General features: G+C 33.1%; 1 protein-coding gene across 1 annotated transcript in view; it reads left to right on the forward strand.

Annotated features, from left to right (window-relative positions):
• The window catches only part of FSTL5 (follistatin like 5), a 1,020,077-nt gene that overhangs the window by 483,279 nt on the left and 512,013 nt on the right, over window positions 1-24,785 (forward strand). The window contains exon 5 of the mRNA XM_074227423.1: window positions 17,355-17,551. Within this exon, the coding sequence (XP_074083524.1) occupies window positions 17,355-17,551 (197 nt within the window). The remainder of the gene's footprint in view (window positions 1-17,354; window positions 17,552-24,785) is intronic.

The following is a 24,785-nucleotide window of genomic DNA, read 5'->3' on the forward strand; positions in this document are numbered from 1 at the left end:
TATATTGATTATTATTTATTTTTATGAGATTTAAAATAATATTTATGTAAATCATTGTTTCATAGTAGAGAGCTAGTTTTATAGCAGTAGGAATTGGATCAAGTATAACTTTTGAGACTCATATATACACTTATTCAAGATTAAAGCTGTTTTGAGGGGCAGTGTAGAATAATGAAAGACTACTGACCTAGAAATTGAGCTTTAAATTGTATCCCCAATATTTGTTAGGATCTGTATGATTCTAGGGAGAAGAATGAGAAGGGAGAATGAGAATAGGGAGAATGAAATGAGAAGAATAATAAGTGCATTATCTATCTCATATAATTGTGAGAAAAGTTATTTTATTATCTTTAAACTTGTATCAAGATGGATTATAGTATTTATTGCTATTATTTCTTTCAGGTGGATACCATGATTTAGGAACATGATTTTGGCCCTAATTTCTATTATGAACTATTTAATATCTGAAGTAAATTTCACCCAGGTCTAGGAAAGTGACAATTTTCTAATTTATCCTTACTAAAAATCTGAAAGAAACAAATCTGTCAATGTCTAAAGTGTAAACCAATTTACTTATATTAGGGCATACTTGTAGACAGTTGGCAATGACAGTGTGGTAGAGGGTGATTGACATTAGGTTTCAATGTAATTACTTAAGTTATTACAGAATGGACCTTAACTACTTTCTTATTTCTAATCAATTTAAATTACTAAATACATCATTGAGACTAGGTGCTAATTTTAATTGGATCAGTGTGGATTTTTTGGAGTATTCTAGATTAGAGGCAGAAAGGAGTCATAAAAACTGTGTTCTAATGCTGGTCCTGGAGGCAGGAAGTTGAAGTCAAATCCCTTTTCAGACTCTTACTAACTGTGTGATCCTGGGCAAATGATTTTGCCCTGTCTGACTCAGTTTTACCATTTGTAAAATGGACTGGAGAAAAAAAAATGAAGGAGAAAAAAATCACTCCAAGTATTTTTGCCAAAAAAAAATGTGGTCATAATTATTTCAGAAACAAATGAGATATCTGAACAACAAAATTCCTCTTCTTAGCTATATGACCTTGGGCAAATCATTAAACCTCACTAGGCTTCAGTTTCTTTTGTAGTAAAATGATAGAATTGGACTAGATGATTTCTAAAATACCTTCTAGTGTTAAAGCTATTATACAATAAGCATCCAGTAAGACAGTGAAAAGTAATTAATCTCAAATGGATATTGAGTTTGAGTGTATTTTGCTAAAATGGAATCTTGAGGTTGGAAGACTCCTCAGGGACCACCTATTATTACAAGGCATATATCTTATAAAAGGAAAAAAAAGAAAAAATCCATACTCGCCAATATAACCAACAAAATAATAATCTAGTCTTTGCTTGATGTCCTTAAATATCCTTAAACAGTAATCTCCCAAATAAGTACAATATATGTTTGGATAGGTAAAAAAATTAGAAATTTTTTTCTCATGTTTAAGAGACAATCTGTTTCTTTACAATGTTCACATATTGTTGAACAGCTATTAAATATCCCATAATTGTTCTTTTTTCAACTGTTTTCTTTTTGATGTAGGACTCAGATACCATACACTCCCAAAAAAGGATTAATTATTAGAAAAAAATGTTAGTATTAGTTTGATTTTGACTTTACTTGAGATGAATGACTATTTCAGTGTTACAGTAAGAGCCTTTCCATCCCCAAGAACAGCCATTCTCTAAAAATGACAGTTTCCCCTCCCACATCAGAAAAGGTAAGACTACCTGACACAAGCAAGTCAACAAACTATTATGCTTCCTTTATCAGGAATAGTATGGCATGAATTAATGCAGACAAATGGAGAGAGAGAGAGAGAGAGAGAGAGAGAGAGAGAGAGAGAGAGAGAGAGAGAGAGAGAGAGAGAGAGAAATGATTTTACATAGGTTTAAAAATGTAAATAATTTGCTAATGGTTTTGTTCTATTATTTCTCTCTTCTTTGATTTAATTCTCTCTTCCTCTCATCCTCTCTTAATCACTTCTGATTTGCACTCTTTTCCAATATCAGCTTTTTTATCCCCTTCTCCCGTGTCTTCTTCATCTCTCTCATGTGCACAATCATTTTGTTTGTTTGAACATGTCCCTTCTGCTCCTGAGACTACTGGGTTAGTTAGCAGGCTGGATGCAAAAAGCAATAGTCATCATAAGTATCAGGAGCCATGGCATAACAGGAAACAGACCAGATGTAAAATCAAAGCAAGTGAATAAGAAATCTAGTTCTAACAGTTACTACAAACTGGCCACAAACAAGTCATTTAAAGTCTCCTTTCCCAATTTTCTAAATATTTACTTGAGGGGGAAGGGTCAATAAAATGACCTCTGTGGTAACTATGATCCTATGATTTTATGACCACAGTCTACATAGGAACATCGGTACCCCAGAGGTCATTTTATCGACCTCCAATTCTAAATCCTCCAACATGGAGAAAATATTTTTCTATCCCTTCACTTCTGTTCCTCACATTCAACCTCAGAGCTATTGAAAGAGTTTTAGAAGCAGAAGACATAATTTAATTTCCAGTTTATTAACTTAATACCTGGGTTGTGTTAGATAAATTAAACACTAGGCAAATTAAGTCATCTCTCTGGGACTATTTCATCTATAAAATGAGTGGTGCAACTTCATGACTTCTAAGATCTCTTACAACTCAAAATCTATAATTTCATGTTCTGAATCTTAAATTAAATATAACTAAATCTCTGTTGAAATAAGTCTTAGCAGGATTTCGAGCATTCTCACACCATAATTTATTGTCTGTTTTGATAACATAGATCTTAAAATCCTGGATCTTTCCCTATTTACTAATATACACATTTTTATAGTTTTATATGTAAATATCTATGTCCTCTCTCCATATAAGAACATTTAAGGAAACATCTTCTAGGAATGCAGCTGCTTTATTGTTGGCATGCTTAAGTACTCAAGCCAAGCTCTTCATATTTCTTAAATTAATCTGGATAAATTGATTGAAATAAACTGTACCTTGTTCTAATCCATAATGTAAAATCTTATATATGACACTAATGTGGCAGTTTTCTGTGGTTTTTTTTTACTTAATTTGAATAATAAGGCAATTAAGCAAACCACTGTACCTCTTCAAGGTGCTATATATATATATATTTCAAAGTACATAGAAGTGTTCTATTAGTAACTGATTGAATTTTTCCTAATAATTAAATAAAAGCACAGAAGGAGGGAAAGACTTGCATAGTTTTAAGAAACAAATTTCACTGGCTTTTAAAATGGAAATTTAAAAACTAGATTCTTTGAGTTTTAAGGATTCTAATACATATTAGAAACAAATTTAAAGTACTGCACTTTCACTTGCTGAATATAAGAAAGTATAATGCTTAAAGTATTTCACTTTAAGAAAAGGAATGGTATTTTTGTTTGTTTTCTTTCTTGAGAAAGGTAGAAGAGTAATGTCAAAGTAAAATACTAATGAAGTCCTTTTAGAAATAAATTTAGTTTTAATTTAAAATGATTCATATCATTAAAAAGTAACCAGAAAGTTTTCCAGTTCACATTCAGAAATAACTCATTTATTCCAGCTAAAGTTTGAGTAAGCTTAGCACTAGAGAAGGATAAAAATATTTCTTTCTAATGTGAATACCATTTGACCTTTATATTCACCTTTGTATTATTATGAACAATCATAAAGTAAGGCATTGAGAGAAAGAAACCTTCTCTGAAGGTTATCACTCTCCCCCAGACAAAGAAAACATTTCCTGTGGAAGGGTCTCTAGCCCTTCACAATGATTTTTGGATACCAAGAAGACTAAAAATAATAACAATGCCTGCAATAACTCACATTTATGCAGCTCAAAGTCCTTTTTCCTCACAGTAACCTCACAAGGAATATAGATTCAGACCAAAATCAAAAACACTTTGAAGTCAATTTTTTTTTATGTTTCCAGGCTGTTGTTAAACAGCATACCACTAAACCAAAGTTTTACTTAACCTTAGTAGAAAGATAATAGATATAATCGTTAAAAAAGTGAAGTATGACTATATGATATTTTTTACTTAAATCATGCACAGTAAACTTATATGATCCATTCTTGTAAAATCTTGGTATTGGTAGGTACCTTAGAGGTCAGTTAGTCCAACCTCAAACCACAAAATAATATGAATAGTAGTAATAATGATAAAAAAATATTAACGCAGTCTCACAATATTTTAATACTTTCCTACACACTCACACTATTATGACATGTATTATCTTATTTACAATTAACAATTTTGAGAAGAGAGGTTCTATAGTTACACAAAATGTGAATTGTATAAGCCAGAAATCAAAACTTAATATTCTGCCACCATGTGCAGTCCTCTTTTTGTTTAACCATTTTTGTGTCTAGTTCATTTATTTCATTTTTGTCTAATTCTGCATGAGCCCATTGGAGGTTTTCTTGACAAAGACATTGAGGTAGTTTTTCTTTTCCAGTTAATTTTACAGATGAAGAAAGTGAGGCAAACAGAATTGAATGACTCACTCAAAGTCATACAACAAATAAATATCTGAAGTCACATTTGAGTTCAGGTATCCCTGACTCTAAGTCCAGTGGTCTAACCACTATGTCAGCTCTTTGTTTGAATTGCATCTATAGATCATAGTTTATAGTTTACGTTTCTTCCTCCCTACAGAATATAAGATGCTTGAGGGTTTGATTTTTGCCTTTGTATTCTAGTATCTAGTACAATGCTTCCACTATATGTGTGGACTTCATAGATATGTGTTTGATTGATTTTTGGATGCCTCTAATTAGCAAAGACTTCTATAGAGGTAAAATCTGAAATTAGTGCATAAATGTCTTCCATTTATTCTAATTACTGTAGCTAAGAAGAATATAATACTCACTCCAGATAACAGCTTTTAAAAACATTTAAAAGTTGTTATAATTTCTCCCCTAGTCTTCTTTCATTGCATGAAACAGTTGGATGGGACAGTGGGTAAAAACAAAGGATTTTGAGTCAAGAAGACTTTGAGTTCAATATCTTGGCTATTCTCATAAATACAATGATCCAAGAGTTTCAAAGGGCCCATGATGAAAAATGTTATCCATCTTCAGACAAAGAACTGCAACCTGAAAGAACAACAAATCAGAATTCTTTTAATTATAGTTTTTGGGTGGTCTATGCTATGTTGCTCAACATGGCTAATATGAAAATATGCTTTGCATAACTGAACATGAATATCTATATAAAAGAGTCTGACTTCTCAAGAGGAGTAAGGGAAGGGATAGAATTTGGAGCTCAAAAATTATTTTTAAAAAAAATGTTAAAATTATTTTATGGTAATTGAGAAAAATTTAAATAAAATATTCTTTAGATAAAGGAGATTTGCGTTTACCAAAATAAATAAGCACAGATAATGTTTAAAAAATAAACAAACAACAATAAGCAAATAAATAAGAGGGAACCGAAATCAAATTCTCATTTAGATATTAACTATCCATGAGACCCTGATCGCGTTCCCTTACCCTTTGCCACAGTATACTTAGTTGTTATATGGGAATAATAATAACACAAACTTTCTGTGGAGAGTGTGAGGATCAAAAAAGGCAATATAGATCTTAATGTGCTATATACATCCTAGCTATTATTTTGTTTGTTTGTTTTTGATAACCAGGTGGTGACATCATCACCCTGGAATCAGTAAGATCTGTACCCAAATTAAGTTTTACTTATTAACTATGTGACCCTGAGCAAGTCACTTCACTTTTATCTATGTAAGTTTCTTCATCTTCAAAATGGAAATTATAATAGCATTCATTTCCTAGAATTGTTGTGAGGATAAAAATTAAATAATGTTTTCAAATTACTTAGACTTCAAAGCATTATGCAACTGCTAGCTATTATTATTACAAATATGGAATATTATATGACTTCAAGACCCTTAACCATAATCACTATTATCCTTTTAAAGTCACTGGTTGACAGTGTTGTTAACATGTGCTTGGTCTGAAATCATTGAGAAATGGACTTTTTCAAAGAAAAATTGATGATAATGTGAGCAATATTCAGAAATAAGATGTATTTTAAATGAAGGGCAATATTTTCCTCTGCTAAAAGAAATACTAGTGTGTATTTTGTGTAAGTGTACCCATATATGTATGTGTGTATGCTTGTATATGCATATATGTATGTATGTATGGTAATTAAAATCTGCTGAATCTTTGCATAGCTCTTTATTTGATCTTAACAACTGTGTGAAGTTAAGTGCTAATTTTTCCTTAACATATAGACTAATAAGCTGACATTGAAAGTTCCTTAAAATTCGCCCAGGATTACACAGCTAATAAGCATCAAATTTGTAACTGGAACCAGGTCTTCTAAACTCAAATAGTGTTCTATCCATTAGGCAATGCTACTATTTTCAAATAGTAGAAAGTCAAATATCTGAGGAGTGAATGAATGAGTATAGGGAACCAACATGCTTTGTTATTTTTGTTGAATACCAACCATTGTTAAAGCTCTGGTAATTCCTTATTCTAATACAATTGGGACCATACATTTTATCCATATTGGTTACTTATTTTGCCAGTAAATAAACGACATATCTTCTTTAACCTAGTATTTTAACTTGTAGTTTATGGGGATCAAAAAAGGCAGCTTAAGGACAAATGAGTAAGCAGCTGGAACTGATCTAACAACAGACTGAAACTTCATCTCTGAATAATATTTGAAACTATCAAGAAATAAATAACATGAATGGGTGCTTTAGTTCCATGGCAGGGCGTTTGACAATCCTGCCTTACCTTTATAATTGCATGAGATATCAGAGTAGCATGTAAATAGAGGATTATTTTTCTTAGTGGAATAAAAACTTAGGGAAAAAGTGAAACTGATTTGGAGATCCTTTACTATTATGAATTTTACTTATATAAAATGATTTTTGGTTCAGTTCATTTAAAAATGCAAGAACATTTTATTCATTTCACACCAGTGTATTTAGTCTTTGCTTTGAAATGTTTGTATTTTATCATAAACAAGAAAGTACTTGCATTTAATTATCTTCAAGGAAAATTTTATTTTAGAGGCAAAACAGAGCAAAACAGGCTTAATGACTTATTTAAGTATCACTATTAAAGGATCTTGAAATAAATCAAGTGGATGAAGAATGAAATGTTGTCTGATTATATAGGTCATAAGGAAAAAAAATAAGTAAATTGTTTTCTAAAACTTTTAGTAATAAAGGATTGGTAGATTTCTCCTTTCATAGTAGAATATTGCATCATTCATAAATAAAAGAAGAGTATGATTTTATCCATTGTAGAAAAATTAATTTGTAGCAGATGTCTTAAAATATGATTCAGTTAATGTTAGATATCTATAGGCAATCCCAACTTCATGAAACTTTTGTGAAAACTAAGTTTATTGCAAGAGAAATAAAAATGCAATCTAACCCATAGAGTTCATATTTCGTGAAGTTTGTACTTTTATAACAACAGGATAAAGGAAGGAAGAAGTACCAGAAATCTCTATCTAAAGGGATGTAGCATGAGAAGGGGAAAGTACAGTAAAGGTGGGAAAATGAAAACTCCTGAAGAGGAGGAAAAAAGTGATGGTAAAATCTGCATACTTTTAATTTGGAAACTGATAGACACTGAAGATAGGATAGTCTGCTTGTCTTCAAGGATCCCAATTATACAAGCAATTTCTGAGTCTAGCACAGACTGACTGACACAGGTCTGGATTTCTAAGGACACAGGGTCAAACAATACATAGTGTCAGTTGGGGAGGGGGAGCTTCATCCATGTCACATTCATGGCCTCTTGAATACAAAGGGTTCAATGTTTCTGAAAAATATGGCAACTCAAAAAGATAAGCTCATTAGAGCCTCTTAGCATCCTTTAAAATTGGTCTGTTGCAAAGCATGCAATTTTAACTTTTTAAAATTTGTTGTAGATATTTTCTTTTTCTCATTTTTCCTTTTTTAGTTGTTTCTTATTTTATAACATAACCAATATGGAAATATGTTACTCATGATTGCACATGAATAAAGTATATCAGATTACTCCAGGAATAATCTGGGGAGGGAAAGGGAGGGTAGCAGAAAAAAAAAAGTGGAACTCAAAAGTTTATAAAAAATTAATGCTGAAACTGTCTTTGCATGTAAATGAAAAATAAAATAAAATAACATTGATAAAAAATAAAAAATGGACTCTATTAATCAGTGACAAAAATTGGACTAAATAAAATAAATAGAGGAAATAAGAACTTGGTAGGAAACTAGAACTGAAAACTGCCCAAAAGAAGGTGGGAACAGGGATTAAATGGTTACATCTTTTTAGCAGCACCAATTCCATTCAAGCAATAATATGCTGATTATTCAATATTGACAGCAAGATTGGGTGGGTCCATTGTTAACCAGAGTCAGAACTGAGATGGAGTTAGGGTTGGCTATCTGATACCTTCCCTAGAGTGTTAAGTTGCTGGCAAAATAGGGAGGAATGGAAACTGTACCTGTTATGTTCATCATTAAGGTCATGTCTATATCTGGATAGAGAAGACTGTGTTTAGTCTATAGACCTTCTTTAGGCTAGATTCCTGGAATCAGTTCAGGGATAATTAAAAAAATAATTCTACTGTTATATTCCACTCCCTTTCCCCATAACTAGTGCTTCAAAGTCCCTAAATGCTTCTATGCCCCCCTTTCCACTATTTCCCCTAAAACCCTTTTCTATTATAGTATAATGGAAAGATCTCCAGCATTGAGTCAGAGAGCAGGGTAGTTAGGTGTCACAGTAGATAGAGCACCTGCCCTGGAGTCAGGAGCTATAGGGTTCAAATCCAACTAAGACACTTAATTGTCTAACTGTGTGACCTTGGGCAAGTCCCTTAACCCCTCAGCCTTGCAAAAAGAAAAAAAAAGAGTCAAAGGGCTTTCTTCATACTCCAAATCATATCTGGGATTCTCTGATTTCCTTTAAGTCTCATCTGAATTATTAAACTCTACAAGAAATCTTTCCCAATTCCCCTTCACTCATTTACTTTCTTTAATGTCATCATTAAAACCTGGTTCTACCTTGTGAGTAGAGAGTAGGTTGAATGCTTTCTCTCTTGAAAGACTTTGAGCTCCTTGAAAACAGGAATTCTCTGATTGTTTTTTGTTCTTTTGCTTTTTTTCCTCCTCAAGCATAATGCCTGGTTAGATTTCTAGAATATATTTAATATAGGTTTTTAATAATTATTTGATCTTGAATCATTTCCTATTTCTAGGACTGAGTTCCCTTCTTTATAAAATGAGAGGTTTGGACCTCATTTCTGAGGTGCTATTGTTTCCTCTCATGGTATTAGATGCATAGATACTTAATATGCCCACTGTTACTTATGGAACTCCCCACTGTCATTACTCTCTAGTAATTACCTGTACTTCTTTGAAATTAGATCTATCCTATCCGCATCCTTGTTACTCATTTCTATGGATCTACAGGTCACTTTCTCATCATTGTCATTAAGTTCCATATGTGACTCAGTCTTCTACACCCCAGCACCTAATACCTCTTCTAAAATCCTCAGCAACTAGTTCTTCATCATTCTCCTGCCTCAAGACATCCCCAATTTAATCACATTTGCCTCAAGTTCTTGAATTTGTTAAGGATGGTTTTATAGTTTGCTTATGCTTTGCTAACTTATTTCAAATTATAAAAGATATTGGAAAGTAATTAAATGTTACATGTATTAAAAAGAACGCATAATTTGGATTTGTCACTAGATTGATCTCTTATTTTATTTATATTTTTGGATAATTCTTTTATGATTTACATTTTTCTTTACTTATACATTACTAAAATAGTCTTGAAAGAGTAAACATAATCCCCTTCTCCTCCCACAAAAATAAAAAAAAAAACCTCACAAGAAATAAAATGAAAAAAAAGAGGAAAAAATATGCTCTCAGCTCTGTCTCTGGAGTGGACCATATTATTTATCATAAGTCCATCAGAGAAGTTACTTCCATATTTTTCCATAATTGATGTTTCTGTTCTTATTTTCTCTATTCATTTCTCCCCATTACCAATTATTCTTCAAAAGTGTGCTGTGGGATAATCTAATGGCACAGCCGACAGAGAACTTTCCTTGGGACCAAGAGGCCCCAATCCTGTATCCCACCCCAGAGACTCAGCACCCACCGAGCCCTGTGATCCCAGAAAGGCCATCCAATCCTACCACCTTGCAAAAAAGTAAAAAAAGAAAATGTAATATATCTGTCTCTCCTCTCCCATGATCTTCCCTCTCCTCTATCCCCTATACCTCCCTCCATTCCCCCTTTCTCCCATTCTCTCTCCTTTTTCTTCTAGATTTCTATGTCCTATTAAGTATATATATATATATATATATATATATATATATATATATATATATATATATATATATATATATATATATTGTTTCCTTTCTGAGGCATTTCCAATGAGTATAAGGGCTCCCTCAATCCTCTTCACCTTCCCCCCTTCCATACCATTGCCAAAGCTATTTCTTGATTCTTTTACATGAACTATGTTAGTCTACTCTACTTCTCCTTTCCTTTCTCCCAGTACATTTTTTTCACCCACTGACTCCATTTTAAAAATGTATGATACCTTCAAATTTGGCTCCCTCTGGTGGCTTGTCTCTCTCTCTCTCTCTCTCTCTCTCTCTCTCTCTCTCTCTCTCTCTATATATATATATATATATATATATATATATATATATATTTATATATACACACTCCTTCTAACTGCTCTTATAAATGAGAAGGTTTATATGAGTATTATCAGTATCATCTTCCATGCAGGAATGCATGCAATTCATCACATTCAGTTCATCATCATTGAATCCCTCATAATTTACTCTTCTCATCCAACCTCTCTGTCCACCTTCTTTATCTGAGTCCTGTATTTGAATATCAAACATTCTGTTCAGCCCTGGTCATTTCAACATGAACATTTGAAAGTCCATATTTTCCCCTGGAAGAGGATATTCAGTTTTTCTGAGCAATTGAGTCTCAGTTGCATTCCAAGATCTTTTGCCTTCCAGAATATTATATTCCAAGCCTATGAACCCTTAATGTGGATGCTGCTAAGTCCTGTGTGATCCTGACTGTAGCTACATGATATTTAAATTGTTTTTTTCTGACTGCTTATAGTATTTTCTCTTTGACCTGGGACTTCTGGAACTTGGCTATAATATTCCTGGGGGTTATATTTTTGGATCTCTTTCAGGAGGAGATCAGTGGATTCTCTCAATTTCTATTTTGTCCATGCTTTTAAGATAGCAGGGCATTTTCCTGTGGAAATTCTTTAAAAATGAAGTTAAGGCTCTTTTCCTTATCATGATTTTCAGGTAGCCCAACATTTAAATTGTCTCTTTTCGATCTGTTTTCCAGATCCTTTCTTTATTTTTTTAATGAGATATTTCAGGTTTTTCTTCTAGTTTTTCATTCTTTTGATATTGTTTTATTGTGTCTTGCTTCCTCCCAACGTTATCACTTCCTTTGACTTCATTCTACACTTGAAAGATTTATTTTCTTCAAAGTACTTTCTTATCTCCTTTTCCATCTCATCAATTCTGCTTTTTAAGGTATTTTTCTCCTTCTTAGTTTTTTTAAATGGTTTTTTCCATTGCACCTAAACTAGTTTTTAGTTTGTTATTTTTGGATCTCCTTGACTAACTGCTAACTTGGTTTTCATGTTTTTCCTGCATCTCCCTCATTTCTCTTCCCAATTTTTCCTCTACCTCCCTTACTTGATTTTCAAAATCCTTTTTGAGATCTGAAATAGCCTGAGTCCAACTTATATATTTCTTGAAGTCTTTAGATGCAGAAGCTGGAACTTTCTCATCTTCTGAGTATGTGTTTTGGGTCCTCCATGAAACCAAAGTAATTGTCTATGGTCAGATTCCTTTTTTGTATTTACTCATTTCCCCAGCCTGTTGGGACACCCATGCAAGGACCTCAGTTCCTTTGAGGTCTTCTGAGAGTCTCTGACTCTCAGCTCTGTGGATGGAAATGAGGGGCCCAGACTGCAACCAGAGTCTGAACATGGATAACACACAAATTCCTGTCCCAGGGTCAGAGGAGAGACCCTGACTGTCTCCCACCTATCCCTTACCTTCTATGGGATGAACCCTCTGGGAGCAGCTGCTGGGCAGCTTCTGCTGGGTGGCTCTGTGCACTGGGTTCCATTTCTTGGGATCTGGGCTGCCCTGAGGACTGCAGCTATTCTGAGGGCCACACTGGCTCCCACTCACTCTGGCGGAGGCTTCCCTACTTCTCTACCAAGCTGTGCTTGGTGTTTCCTGGGTTGCTTCTGCTGCTGGGAGCTACTGCTCCCTGGGACCGAGATGTCCAGATGCCCAGCGTGCAGTTCCTAGAAGACTGGGGCTCCTTCACTCTGGAACAATAATCCTAGCTGTGCTACTACCCCCCCTCAACCCTCATGGAGCAGAGTTTTCCCCAAACTTCCAGGTTACCTTGGGATGGAGAATTGCCTCACTGTATCTTTCTGTGGGTTCTGTCTCTCAAAAATTTAGTTAGAACCATAGTTTTAAGGATTTTGGAATATTTTGGAGAGAGCTCCTAGGAAAGGCTGTTCTCATGCTTCCATCTTGGCTCCTCCTGATTTATATCTTTTATGACTAGCAATGTGATTTCCCTATAAAATCTGCATGATAAAAAGCATCAACCTATGCGAAACACCAGTAACCACACCAATGACTACCACCAAAACATAGATCTTCAGGTCTTCATAAATAATAGAAAGCCCCCCCCCTACTTTTTTCTTTTTTTCTTTCTTGTATTGATTTCATTAATTCTGTATTTAAATTGAGCAAGGATTCTGATTTTATAGAATTTATATTTGTACTTCTAAATTCTCACAAGGATGAATAATAAGAGAAAGAAATTAAAGATAATCCGGTAAGAATTTATCATTACAAATGGAAACACTTCTCTTTCCCTAAGCTATCCACTCAAGAGATAAACCCATATTTTATTGTTTCTGAAGGCACAGTAATATTAAATTACATTAGTATATCAAAATTTGTTTAACCATTCTCAAGAGGATGGGAATTCAAATACATCCTCATACACTTACTACTTACTAGCTGCGTGATCTTGGGCAAGTCACTTAACCCTGATTGCTTTGCATTCAAGACCATCTCCAGTCATCCTGATTTATATCTGGCCACTGAACCCAGATAATTCTGGAGGAGAAAGTGGGGCTAGTGACTTAATCTAGCACCCCCTCACTCAGATCCAATTCACATACTTGTCACTTATCTGATATCATGGTCTTCTTCAAAAATGAAAATCAAATATTATTATTATTATTATTATTATTATTTGACATTCTCCAATATCCATCTACAATGTTTCTGTGCTTTGCTGCTCCCTAGTAGTTTATGAGCCATTTCTAAGTATTTTTGAGGTACATGCTTATATGTACTATTTTAGTCACTTTTTCAAAACAAAAAAAAAAGCATAGTTCCAATTATTTTCTAGTGCAGTTGGGTCAACTTATAGATTATCCACTAAGTATACCTGTCTTTCTGAGACACCTCAAACATTGATTTATCCCCATTTTGAAACCCTAGCCAATATGTTGCAATAGAATTGTAACTTCAGACATTTTGGTTCATATTTCTCTCAGTTATTTGGTGAAAGAAATTTCCATATTCTGGAGTCTCTTCAATCTCTAATCAAACAAATAAAAACTTAATGTTAGTGTTTCTCCATAGAATACGACAAAATTGTCTTATGCTAAAGATCTAAGGATTAAAGTTATATATAAGAAAGAATTCTTTATATAACTATTAAATGTTAAAGCAGATAAATTACAGCTGCTTCTAACTATATTTGTCAGTATTAAAGTATGATAAGGATTATTATCTGTCAGTTATAGTGTATGTGGCACATAGCCTAACAAAGAACTAGTCTTCAAATTCCTTCTGTAATATATATTTAGGCCTGTAACCATCTTCAATTAATGATTTTATAAGTTGGCTGTGTCTACAAGTTTCATATTCATGAATAATTATAAGACTAAGCACTTGTATGCTCTGTACTGTATTTAGAAGTAAATATCTGAGAAAGACCTTTGAGCTGTCACATTTCCAGAAAGTAGCTCCAAATATTTAATGATTCAAAGAAGAGTTTGATAGTAAATGAAATAAAATGAACTTTTTTAGCAGGTTTGAAGTTAAAGGGAGCTTGTGTAGTAGATTGTCTTAGTTTGAAATAACACAAAAGTTCAAAACAGAAAGCAATGGAGGCTTTACCAAATTCAGCTCACTAAGGCAGAAAATAGATAAGATCAGAACAGATTAGATTTAAAAATTGTCTCCATCTTGAAGTTGGAGAAGTGCCTTGGACAATGAGATGTTCAGTGGCCTTGTGTAAGATTTTTCAGATATTGTTTCTGATAAACATGAAGACCATAATGATTCTCTGGAAATGAAACTAAGTCTTTACAATAACTAAGAATCTACTGTAAAATAAAAGTTATACAAATCAATTAATTCAGTGGTCAGACTAACACCTACACTTAATTGACTTTAAAAAAAATTTTAATAACAATGTCATTTCCATTTTGCTATTAATTTAACTCTTTAGAATCACTGCTCCTTTGGGGTAAAAGGTGATAAAAGAAGTAGAACCAGAATCCAAGATACTATATATCCAACCCAAGTCATGGTGAATTTGAAAATAATGCTAAAATCAAAGCAGAGATTAGATTTAGCTCAACATCTTGAAGCAATGAATTGAATTTCATTTTTAAGTGCCTCCCCTGTATCGGGTTGTTAGACTCACACTCAGAGGGCCCAAGGTAAGCCTTGGCTCTGCCACTTGCTATCTTTGTAACTTTGGGAGAGCTTATCTATTTGGGAGAGCCCATTTATTAAAGGATGAAGTGAAACAGTCTCTACTCGTCAATTATTTAATATTATCTGAAGCGACATATAATGTAAAATTGTTATATCAATAAAATGTAGGAAAGAATGAACTTAAATACATTTTCAGGTATGGGCAGGTATTGAATGCTTCACCAAATAAAGAAAAAACAAATTTTTGATAAACAAAATACAAAAGATTTTGCATAGACAACATTCCCAGTTGCTAAATTCTCTTTCTATCCTATGTTCTTGTCTATGCAAAATCTTTACTAATACTTAACTTCAAGAATTAGCTCTGTAAACTTAGACATCAAGAAGGAGAGATTTTTGACACAGAAATGGAGAAGTATAAGGCTAAAGAGCAATGTAAGGCTGATCAGAAAATAGTATACTCTCAGATGCTGCCCCAAATCAAAAAAAATTCCTCAGCTATCTGTAGCAACACAAATCCCATTTTCTCTCTCTCACTCTCCAAATAAGTTTGTCTTCACAAACTGATATTTTAAATGCCTTGTAAGGAACTCTTATTAAAATATATGGAATATCAAAAGTGTGCACATGCATGTATTTATGTATGTATGCGAGTATATTTCTGAAGAATAAGTAGCCAAAGGATAGAAACTAGAAATTCTTAACACTATTGACAACCATTAATAAATACATGAAAAATTCCTTCTTTAAAGAAAATTGTTATTCCAAGTGAATAAAAGTTTATATTAAAAATAAATCCCTTACTTGATGTCAATATCAATTTCTATTATGAATTCATAATCTTTGCATAATGTATCCCTTTCTGTCATATTTGCTATTGGCTTTCTGAGTCTCATTGTAATGAGCTGTTTATTGAGATGGCTCAGGAAGGCTAATATATGTATGCAAATTTGATTTTCTTTAACCTTGAATGACCTTTGAATGAAAAGTCTTAGGACATGTTGGAATATACAAACAATTACTTAACAAATTGATTGATTTCTTTTTCATATAATTAATCATTATTTATTGAAGTAGTTCTTTGTTTCTTTAGGAAACAGAGAAACATCCTTAAAATATTTACTCTTCTGTATTTGTGATTAGCATCTAGCTATTGAATAAAGCTTTAATTATATAGGAAAAGGTATAAATATAACAATATATTTACAGATGATAAATTGTCTCTTTTAGAAAGTTGTATATTTATAAATCATGGAATAATTCAAAAGAAATAAAATTGGTGAGTGCAAATATAGTAAATGATATAAACTGACAAAATGCATGCAAAGGTCACGTAAATATATAATAAAGGAAATATATGATGATTAAAAAAATTGAACAAATTGTCTAATGAGAGTAAGGTATAATAGATAGAGACAATTACATATGTTATGATGGATCTAGAGATCAATAAGAGGCATCTTCCCTTCCCTACTTTCTTCCTTTTACACATTGAGTGAGCATCTAAGATTTGTGGATCAAAGGAATATAAATTTAGAGTTGTAGCAAACTTTAGTTGAAGTGCAGTGTAATCTCTTTATTTTACAAATAAGGCCCAGAGATTTTAAGTGACTTATCTAATATCACACACAGATAAGTGATAATGCTGAGATTTGACTTCTGAATTTAAATCTAGCATCATTATTTTAATAAATGTGATAAGAATAGATTCAGCATAGTATTGAATTATTGAAGTATAAAAACATTGTTTTTAGCACTTTTAATTATTAAATGTTGCACAAAATTGGGTGATGAATGAGGGGTAGTTCATTTAGGAAATGCTTTTTTGGATGTTGGACATTTGTTCTTGAATGGACAAAGATAACATTGCTAAAATATTTAGATTTTTTGGCTAAATTTTGAGAGGCATAATTAATATATTTTATTTCTTCATTAAGATGTAAACCTTATTATGTTAAATGCTTTTGATATTCCCTATATTATGTCAGGTTAATATTGTACATACACATTTAGGTTAAACATGTTTAAAGATTAGTCATTTTTGGTATGAAGAATTAGAATTAAGGGAAAGAACTACATAAGAAATATTTTTTAAAAAGTGAATGTATATATTGTTCATCAGATTCTGAAGGATTTTTAAATTTGTTTTGTTTATCTTTGTTTTCTTCCTCTGGATGGGGAGATCCTTGTTCATAGCCATTCCAATAGGGTTGATCTAGTTCTCTGAACTACTGAGAGCATCAGCTTTTTATATACACAAATAAAATAGTCATCATGACTACCTGAAGCTTATATTGAATTATTTGCCCAAGTTCATAAAGCAGTTTGAATCCAAGATCTGCTCTCCATCTGTGTCACAATACCTCTATATCATTTAAGTTGAATTTAATATACATTTAATACATCTATTGAGCTGAATTTTATGCAGACAAATTCACCAGTGTTTTCTGTTTTGAACTACGTTTATATTATTTCAAAAATCATTCCTTTGATAAAATGTTTTAAAATTTCATTTGTAGGGGACAAGTGTAAAGTTACTGACTTCAGCAAAATGAAAAATAGGTTCTTGGATCTAGAAAATCAGAAGTATGTTACCCAAGAAAATGAAAACCCCCCTGAAGATGAAATTGTTCGGAAGAAGCTGCTGGTGGATCGAATGTTTAAATATTTTGACTCCGACAGCAATGGATTTGTAGAAAGTAATGAACTATCTCAGGTAAAATCAAAGTGTTTGTGTGTGTGTGTGTGTGTGTGTGTGTCTGTGTGTCTGTGTGTGTGTCTGTAGCTGTGTTTATATTTGAGGCAAGAAGTATGAGTGTACACATTTATATTTGTATTTATATATGTATGCAATGTGTAAGCATGCATATATGTAATATATATTGCATATACATGTAGATTATTTAATTCCTAGATAACTACATTACAGTGATGACAGTTTGAGGAAAGAGCAATATGAATGTAGTCTGGATAAATAGGTTAGAATCAGACTATGAAATATTCATTACATAGCATTTATTGTTACTAAAATCAGGGAAAACAGTTAGGAATCTAATACTCTAGTACAATTTCTAAGTTGTGGGCAAACTGAACAAAGATAACAGTGGGCATAAGAAAAATGCATTCAAGAAATAGCATATAAAAAGAATAGGGTATTAGAAGAATCTAAGATGACTTTGATGTAGCTAACTTATAGGAGTAGGATAATAGTGTTACATGAAGCCTATCTCCCCCCCCCAAAAAAAAAATTGATAACTACCAATATCCATGGATGTGGATGCATGTGAATATTTCAATACTTAAAGGACTTGTAATATTATCAATGATTGGAGCAGAGTGTGGGTGCCTGTTTTTGTGTGAATCAAGCTTAAAGATTGCTCCATAACAGTTCTTCATGAACCCTGAAGATTTAATGAAATGCTAGATAAGGACCTTGAGAACAGAGGGAGTATCCAAAGTTCAAGGATACAACTTTGAGACTTGGGAAGAAAATATGCCTGAAAATTGTGAGCAGTTAAGCCACTTAGAAAGAAATTGCTGCTGTGGTAATAGCTATTCGTGAAACCGAAAATAAAGTCTAGCTAGTTGATAATGTCAAAGATCAGCTCTCCTGGTCTTCCCCTTACCTTGGATGCACTGTCTGTTGCTTAAGGCCTCCTTTCCTGCTGGCCAGGAGGACTTGTCCACCAAAGAAACCTGTCAGCCTTCGGACAGCTCCTCAAAAGTCAAAATGTGTGTGGGGGGGCATCCAGTGTCCCCATTGGCTTGGTGAGAAGTTGAAGAGACAAAGACACAGGCAAGGCAGAAACACAAGAGAGCAAATCCATTTATTATTCAAAGAGCCAGAATATTTAAAGATAAAAACCACAAAATTATGTAAGCAAAGATAAAAGCTTGTGACAGTTGTACCCTTTGTTCTGGTAAAGAACATCTGTGCATCCTTTCCCAAGTCCTGTCTTCAGGATTTGTTTTGTCTGACTCAGCACTGGTCTCTGCACCTGCATAACTGTATATATTATTTTCAGGCATATTTTCTTCCTAAGTCTCATAGCCCTATCCTTGTATTTTAGATATTCCCTCTGTTCTCAGGGTCTTTATCTAGCATTGCATTAATCTTCAAGGTTCATGGAGAACTGTTATGGAACAATCTTTGAGCATGATTCACACAAAAACAGATTCCCCCACTCTTCTCCAGTCCTCAACAATATACTCATCATGGGCATATCCAACAATGCCTTAAGTCAATGACAGAACACAATGTCAGGTGGGAGTGTGGTATAGTGGAAAAGATAAGAGACAATAACAGAAGACATAGTCAATTGTTGATTCATTACTAGCTATATCCTCATAGAAATATATAGAACCTCAATTTCTTCAACAATTCTTGTATTGCCCATTGTACAAGAGTCATTTAAGAAAATGTTTTGCAGAAACTAAAACACATCAATGTAGGTACGTATTATTGCTGCCATGATCAGACCATAGATGCTTTCATAAGTTTCATTACACACACACATACATACACACAGACACACAGACACACACACACACACACAAACACACACAGTGACCATACACATCCCACACATTATCATTACATCTTATTGGATAATTTCATCATACTGTCTTTCCTGATTTAGCTGGACTGTTTTTCCAGATGATGGACATAGCCTACTGGTAATTCAGTAAATATTGTTCCTTGTTTAGGATCTTCATAAATTGTTCTCATTAGCACAGTCCTGATGATACCTTTAAGGTCACAAGAAGAAATGAATATAGGTCTTTAGTAAAGGTTTTTACAGTGATAGTGTCAGATAAAATGACTAACATGGTATTAAACATCCCCAACCCCATCCCCCTCAATTCTTCCCAGAAACACACCATAAACATGAAAGTTGCAATCTACTGATAGGGTAGATTTCTTTTAAAAAGACAGTATCATGCTATGGGAAGAGCACTGTATTTGTAGTAGAAAAGAAAAAAAAATGATTTCAAAGGCTACTGCTACCTGTTTGACCCTAGATAAGAGATTGAACCTCTTAACTTTACTTAGCTCATCCGTGAAATGATGAAATAAGATTAGATCACTTCGAACATTCCTTTCAGTTTTAAATCTATGATCTTTTAAAAAAGGGAAATGGGGGAAGTAAATGTGAGGCAGAGATACTGACAATTGAATATCATATTTGCTGCCTTCCCCTCCCTGATTTGTATTGAACAAGCATAGTTCGTTTTTTTTGTTGTTGATTTTTTTGTTTTTTAGGTTTTTTGCAAAGCAATAGGGTTAAGTGGTTCGCCCAAGGCCAGATTTTTGGAGAAATATACAACTCAGGTAGTCTTGACCCCAGGTTCAGTGCTCTATCCAATGAGCCATGTAGCCACCCCCTAAACAAGCATAGTTTTATAGGAAAGTAGTGGAGAATGGTATAGTGGCAATTCCACTAGCAGATGAAACAGGTTTTTTTTTTCCTCCACTGCAAAATTGAACACATGAGGGGTTATCCTAAAACAAAATGAAAGATAATTTGACATGCTATTTCAAATTATGAAATGTCATATGCAAATGTTACAAACCATTCTAATTAAAGTTCATATTTCAAAAAGAAATTTAATAATTGTTTACTGTGATTAAACTATTGTCATATTACTTGATAGCTAATTTAAACTCTTAGTTGGCATTTGTGAGGAGTAGGTAATATTTTAATTGAATTTTGGAAAATGTGCTAAAATCCAACTTCAGGTAAATTATCATGTCAGCTGAATGAGATTTCAGATCCAGGTAGAGTTTACACAAATTAAACATCTCTATCTATACTATGCTATGAACTAGAGATTCAAATATATTTATCTAAGACAATCAATAAACAATTTCTTATTAATTGCCTGCTAAGTACTAGGGATACAAAATGAGACCAAAAAACAAACAAACAAACAAAGTACCCCACCCCCTCTCTGTGGGTGGAGAAAATATGCTATATTAGAACAAATTATATACAGGGTTAACAGAAAATAATTAAGTCAAGCAAAGAACAAAGAAGTATTTTAGAAGTTTTCTAGTAAAATAAGGGACTTTATTTGGGACTTAAAGGCAGTTTGAGATGTTAGTGAAGTGGAGTGTGTAGAGTGTTCCAAGTATGGGAAACATCTGGAGAAAATTCCTAGAGCAGAGAGATGGAGTATCTTATTCATGAAACTGCCAGGACTCCGATGTCATTGAATTGAGACTACCTGTTGGGTAGTAAGAAATAAGAAAGCTAGGAGGAGGATGAGGTTAAGGAAGACCTTGCTTTATATATCAAACAGAGCATTTTGTATTTGATCTTGGAGTAAATATAGGGAGTCACTGGAGTTTATTGAGCAAGAGTATGGTGGGGTAGACATGGTTGTATCTATAGTTTAGAAAAACCACTTTAGTGACTAAATGAAGGATAACAAGAATACATGTATGTATGTAAGCATACCATGCATATATCTGCATCCCATGTGTACCAATAGACTTGAAATAAATATAGGGAGAATAAAAGAAAGGATAATGGGAGGAAAAAACTATTTAAATTAAATATCTAGCTTAAAATCACTATTCAATTCATTGCCTTAGTTCTGTTTTTTTCTTTTCTTTTTCATTTTTGCAAGGCAATCAGGTTAAGTGACTTGTTCAAGGTAATGAAACTAGATAATTATTAAGAGGCTGAGTCCAAATTTGAACTCAGGTCCTCTTGACTCCAGGGCCATTCTGAGTTCTTTAAGAAGGAAGAGATCAAATGAATTTGACTCCTGGGCTTCTAGCTTCCAGCTCACAATAGTTTTCTACTTGTGTTGTGTCCATATATGTTTATTTCTTGTAAGAGAAATGATTATATCCACAGCAATGTTCAAAATTTCTATCAATACTCAAACATAAGTTAAATTTATAATCTGAAGTCAAATCTTAAACTAGAAATTGGAGAATCTGAGTTCCTGGAGAGGCAAAACAATAAAACAATAGAACTTAGAACTGTATTGAAGTCAAAATTTCACTTCTTATTTTACTGGTCAAACTCTGAGGCTCAACTAGATGAAGTGACTTACTCAAGGTTACAGAGACGTTTTATAATAGAACTGCTATTTGAACCCATATTCAAATCCAGTATTCTTTCAATTACACCAAAAGTTAGGACCTCTTCCCTTCCCACTTCCAGGATTTCATCAGACTCTATTTCTTCCTTTTGATCATGCCTCTTTAACCTTGCTATGTACAGTTTCTGTCAGAGATGAACAATTGGGGTCTTTCTGATGATTTGCAGTATTAAACTTCCATAATTCATTTAACTCTACAAACACATCCAGTTCAACCACACTTAACCCTACTTCACATCAGTTCTCTCTAAAGATTAATTTTTAACCTTTTATAATCTGATAATTTACTTTTAAGGAAGATATCCTTAATTTATGTGGCATGGTCTACTGGAATATTATGTAATTTTATTAATTATTTTATTTATTATTATTAACATCATCATCATCATCATCTATAAAATAGGTATATCTATTTCATGGGGTTGTTATGGGGATGATGTTTGATAAAGCACAAAACTTTCTAAAAATATATTATTTTTATTATGGAATCATTATACTACAATAAAAGGTAGTATTTATTTAGCATTTTGAGGTTACAAAGTGCTTTAAAAATATAAGTTAAGGGGCTGTTTTTTTTTCTTCACAACAACTGGAAGAAGTCGGTGGGCTATTATTAGTTCCATTTTAGCAACTTTGTTTCAACTAAAGTTGTAGCTTTTAGGAATTAATTGTTTAGTGAAAGTATTCCTGTAAAAAGTAGAAATTTGACATCTTTAAAATAGGGGAGAATATTGATAACATTTCTCCTTGTGTTACCCTGATTTTGTTCTCTAATTTCTAAAATTGGGCCTTGGGATTAGGGTGAGATAATCTTTCCCCAGTGATCCAGGTTTGAAGAAGATGAATCAACCAGAGTACTAATTAAAAGAGAATTCATGTTTCTGGAGCTACTGAAGCCCAAACATTAGCCCCATTGAAGCCTGTAAATCACTTATGGAATTTCCTGTTAAACCCCTTCCAAACCTGTCTAGCCTGATACTCCATTTGCCAAATCAATAAAGGTATTTCCTGCTACACCTCTCACTCTCTCATTCTCAGAGGGATTTCTTTTTATCCTGGATATCAGACTCTGGGATAGTTTTCCTTCAGAATTGTATTCATAACCTCACTGAGAAGGTATGGGCAATATATTTCTCCAAGACCAGGGAATCTGTCAGAATTTGTACAAATCAAGTAAGTATCAGTCCCTAAAACTAGGTAAACACTTCAAGTGGTACCAGTGATTATGTCTTCTTTCTACCCCTAGATCTTAATTCCCTGCTTCTGGATATGATGGATACTATATAGGGACCTTGGAAAAATAGCAACAATCAAAACAAGCTAAAACAAGCTAAACAAAAATGCTTTTAAGATTTAACTATTTGGGGAAACTAAGAAAGAGTGAGACTGAGATCTTTGCAAAATCCTGCCTCACTTAAAACTAATTCACTTGTAAGTCAAGGTATCACCTTTCTGATGTCCTTGGTTCTCTTCAATAATGATGGACAAACAACAATCTTTACATAAACATGCATAATTAGAAGTGTATATAATTTATAGATGGATGCATATATATATAATTAACAGTTCTATTGAAAATTGATCCAAGATTAGAAATAAAATGTGTGTATATACAAACATGTGTTATAAACATATATGTAAATAATAGGTTTTTCCATACATACACTTTTTTTTTTTAGTTTTTTGCAAGGCAAATGGAGTTAAGTGGCTTACCCATGGCCACATAGCTAGGTAATTATTAAGTGTCTGAGGCTGGATTTGAACTCAGGTACTCCTGACCCCAGGGCCGGTGCTCTTTCCACTGTGCCACCTAGAGGCTCCATACATACACTTTTAAAACAAATTCTCAAATCTCCTCATAAAAAGTCTTTTCTGAAAGTAGTCAAACAAAACAGTTCAATTGCATGACCGTGACCAATAATATAAGTGACTTTTCAGTTCATAGCTCAATGTTTGTTGAAAGTGTATATGGAAGACTTAACTTTGATAATAAGGTACCATTATAATCTGTTTTGCTGCTCAAGCATTATATACATCACCAGTCTTTTAAACTTTATTCTATAACATTTCATAGAGTTCTTTGCATATTTCTCTGAATTTTTCCATAATTATTTCTTATGGCAAAATAAGGTTCTATTTCATTAATATGCTATAATTTGGTCAACTGTATCTCACAAATAAAGTTACCCAGAGAAATGCATGCAAATAAATGACTCCTTAGATGTGCCTAAGAGTGACACAAATTTTTTTCATTTGCACCTTATTCTTCTTTCTCTCAATATAGTCAGTCCTACAACCATAACATCCAGGTCAGTTTAAGAAGAAACAGGAAAGAGGTTAGAACTCTATTTTTCCCCTTTTATATCATTATTCATGAGACCCAAAGCATGAGAGAAGTTGATGCTCTCATTGGGACTGTGGTCAGCAATGGTTTTCTACTTGCCTGTTCTTATAACATGACATATTGTCAATTTCATTACCAAAATCCAGATATATCACTGTATAAAGTATTTTCCTGATCTCCTTTACTGTTCTAATGACCCTATCCAAAAAGGAAATGAAATTAATATATGACATAACTTTTTTATAAACCCATTTGCATTCTTAGTGATTACTGCTTTCCTTCCCAATAGCTCATATATAATGCATTTTTGTCATGAAATGAAATCGAATTCAGAAACTCAATTTGAAGGCTTTCCTCTTTTTTTGCCTTTTTTAAAAAAGTTGAATCTTCATTCTTCCTGAGTCATGCAGTGAATAACATTTTCCTTTCAAAATTTAACTTTCAGTAGAATGATCATAATCTCAGTCAGATTTTACTTGACTAATAACAA

This window comes from Macrotis lagotis, chromosome 3 (genome assembly GCF_037893015.1).
Source record: "Macrotis lagotis isolate mMagLag1 chromosome 3, bilby.v1.9.chrom.fasta, whole genome shotgun sequence".
Taxonomy (NCBI): domain Eukaryota; kingdom Metazoa; phylum Chordata; class Mammalia; order Peramelemorphia; family Peramelidae; genus Macrotis; species Macrotis lagotis.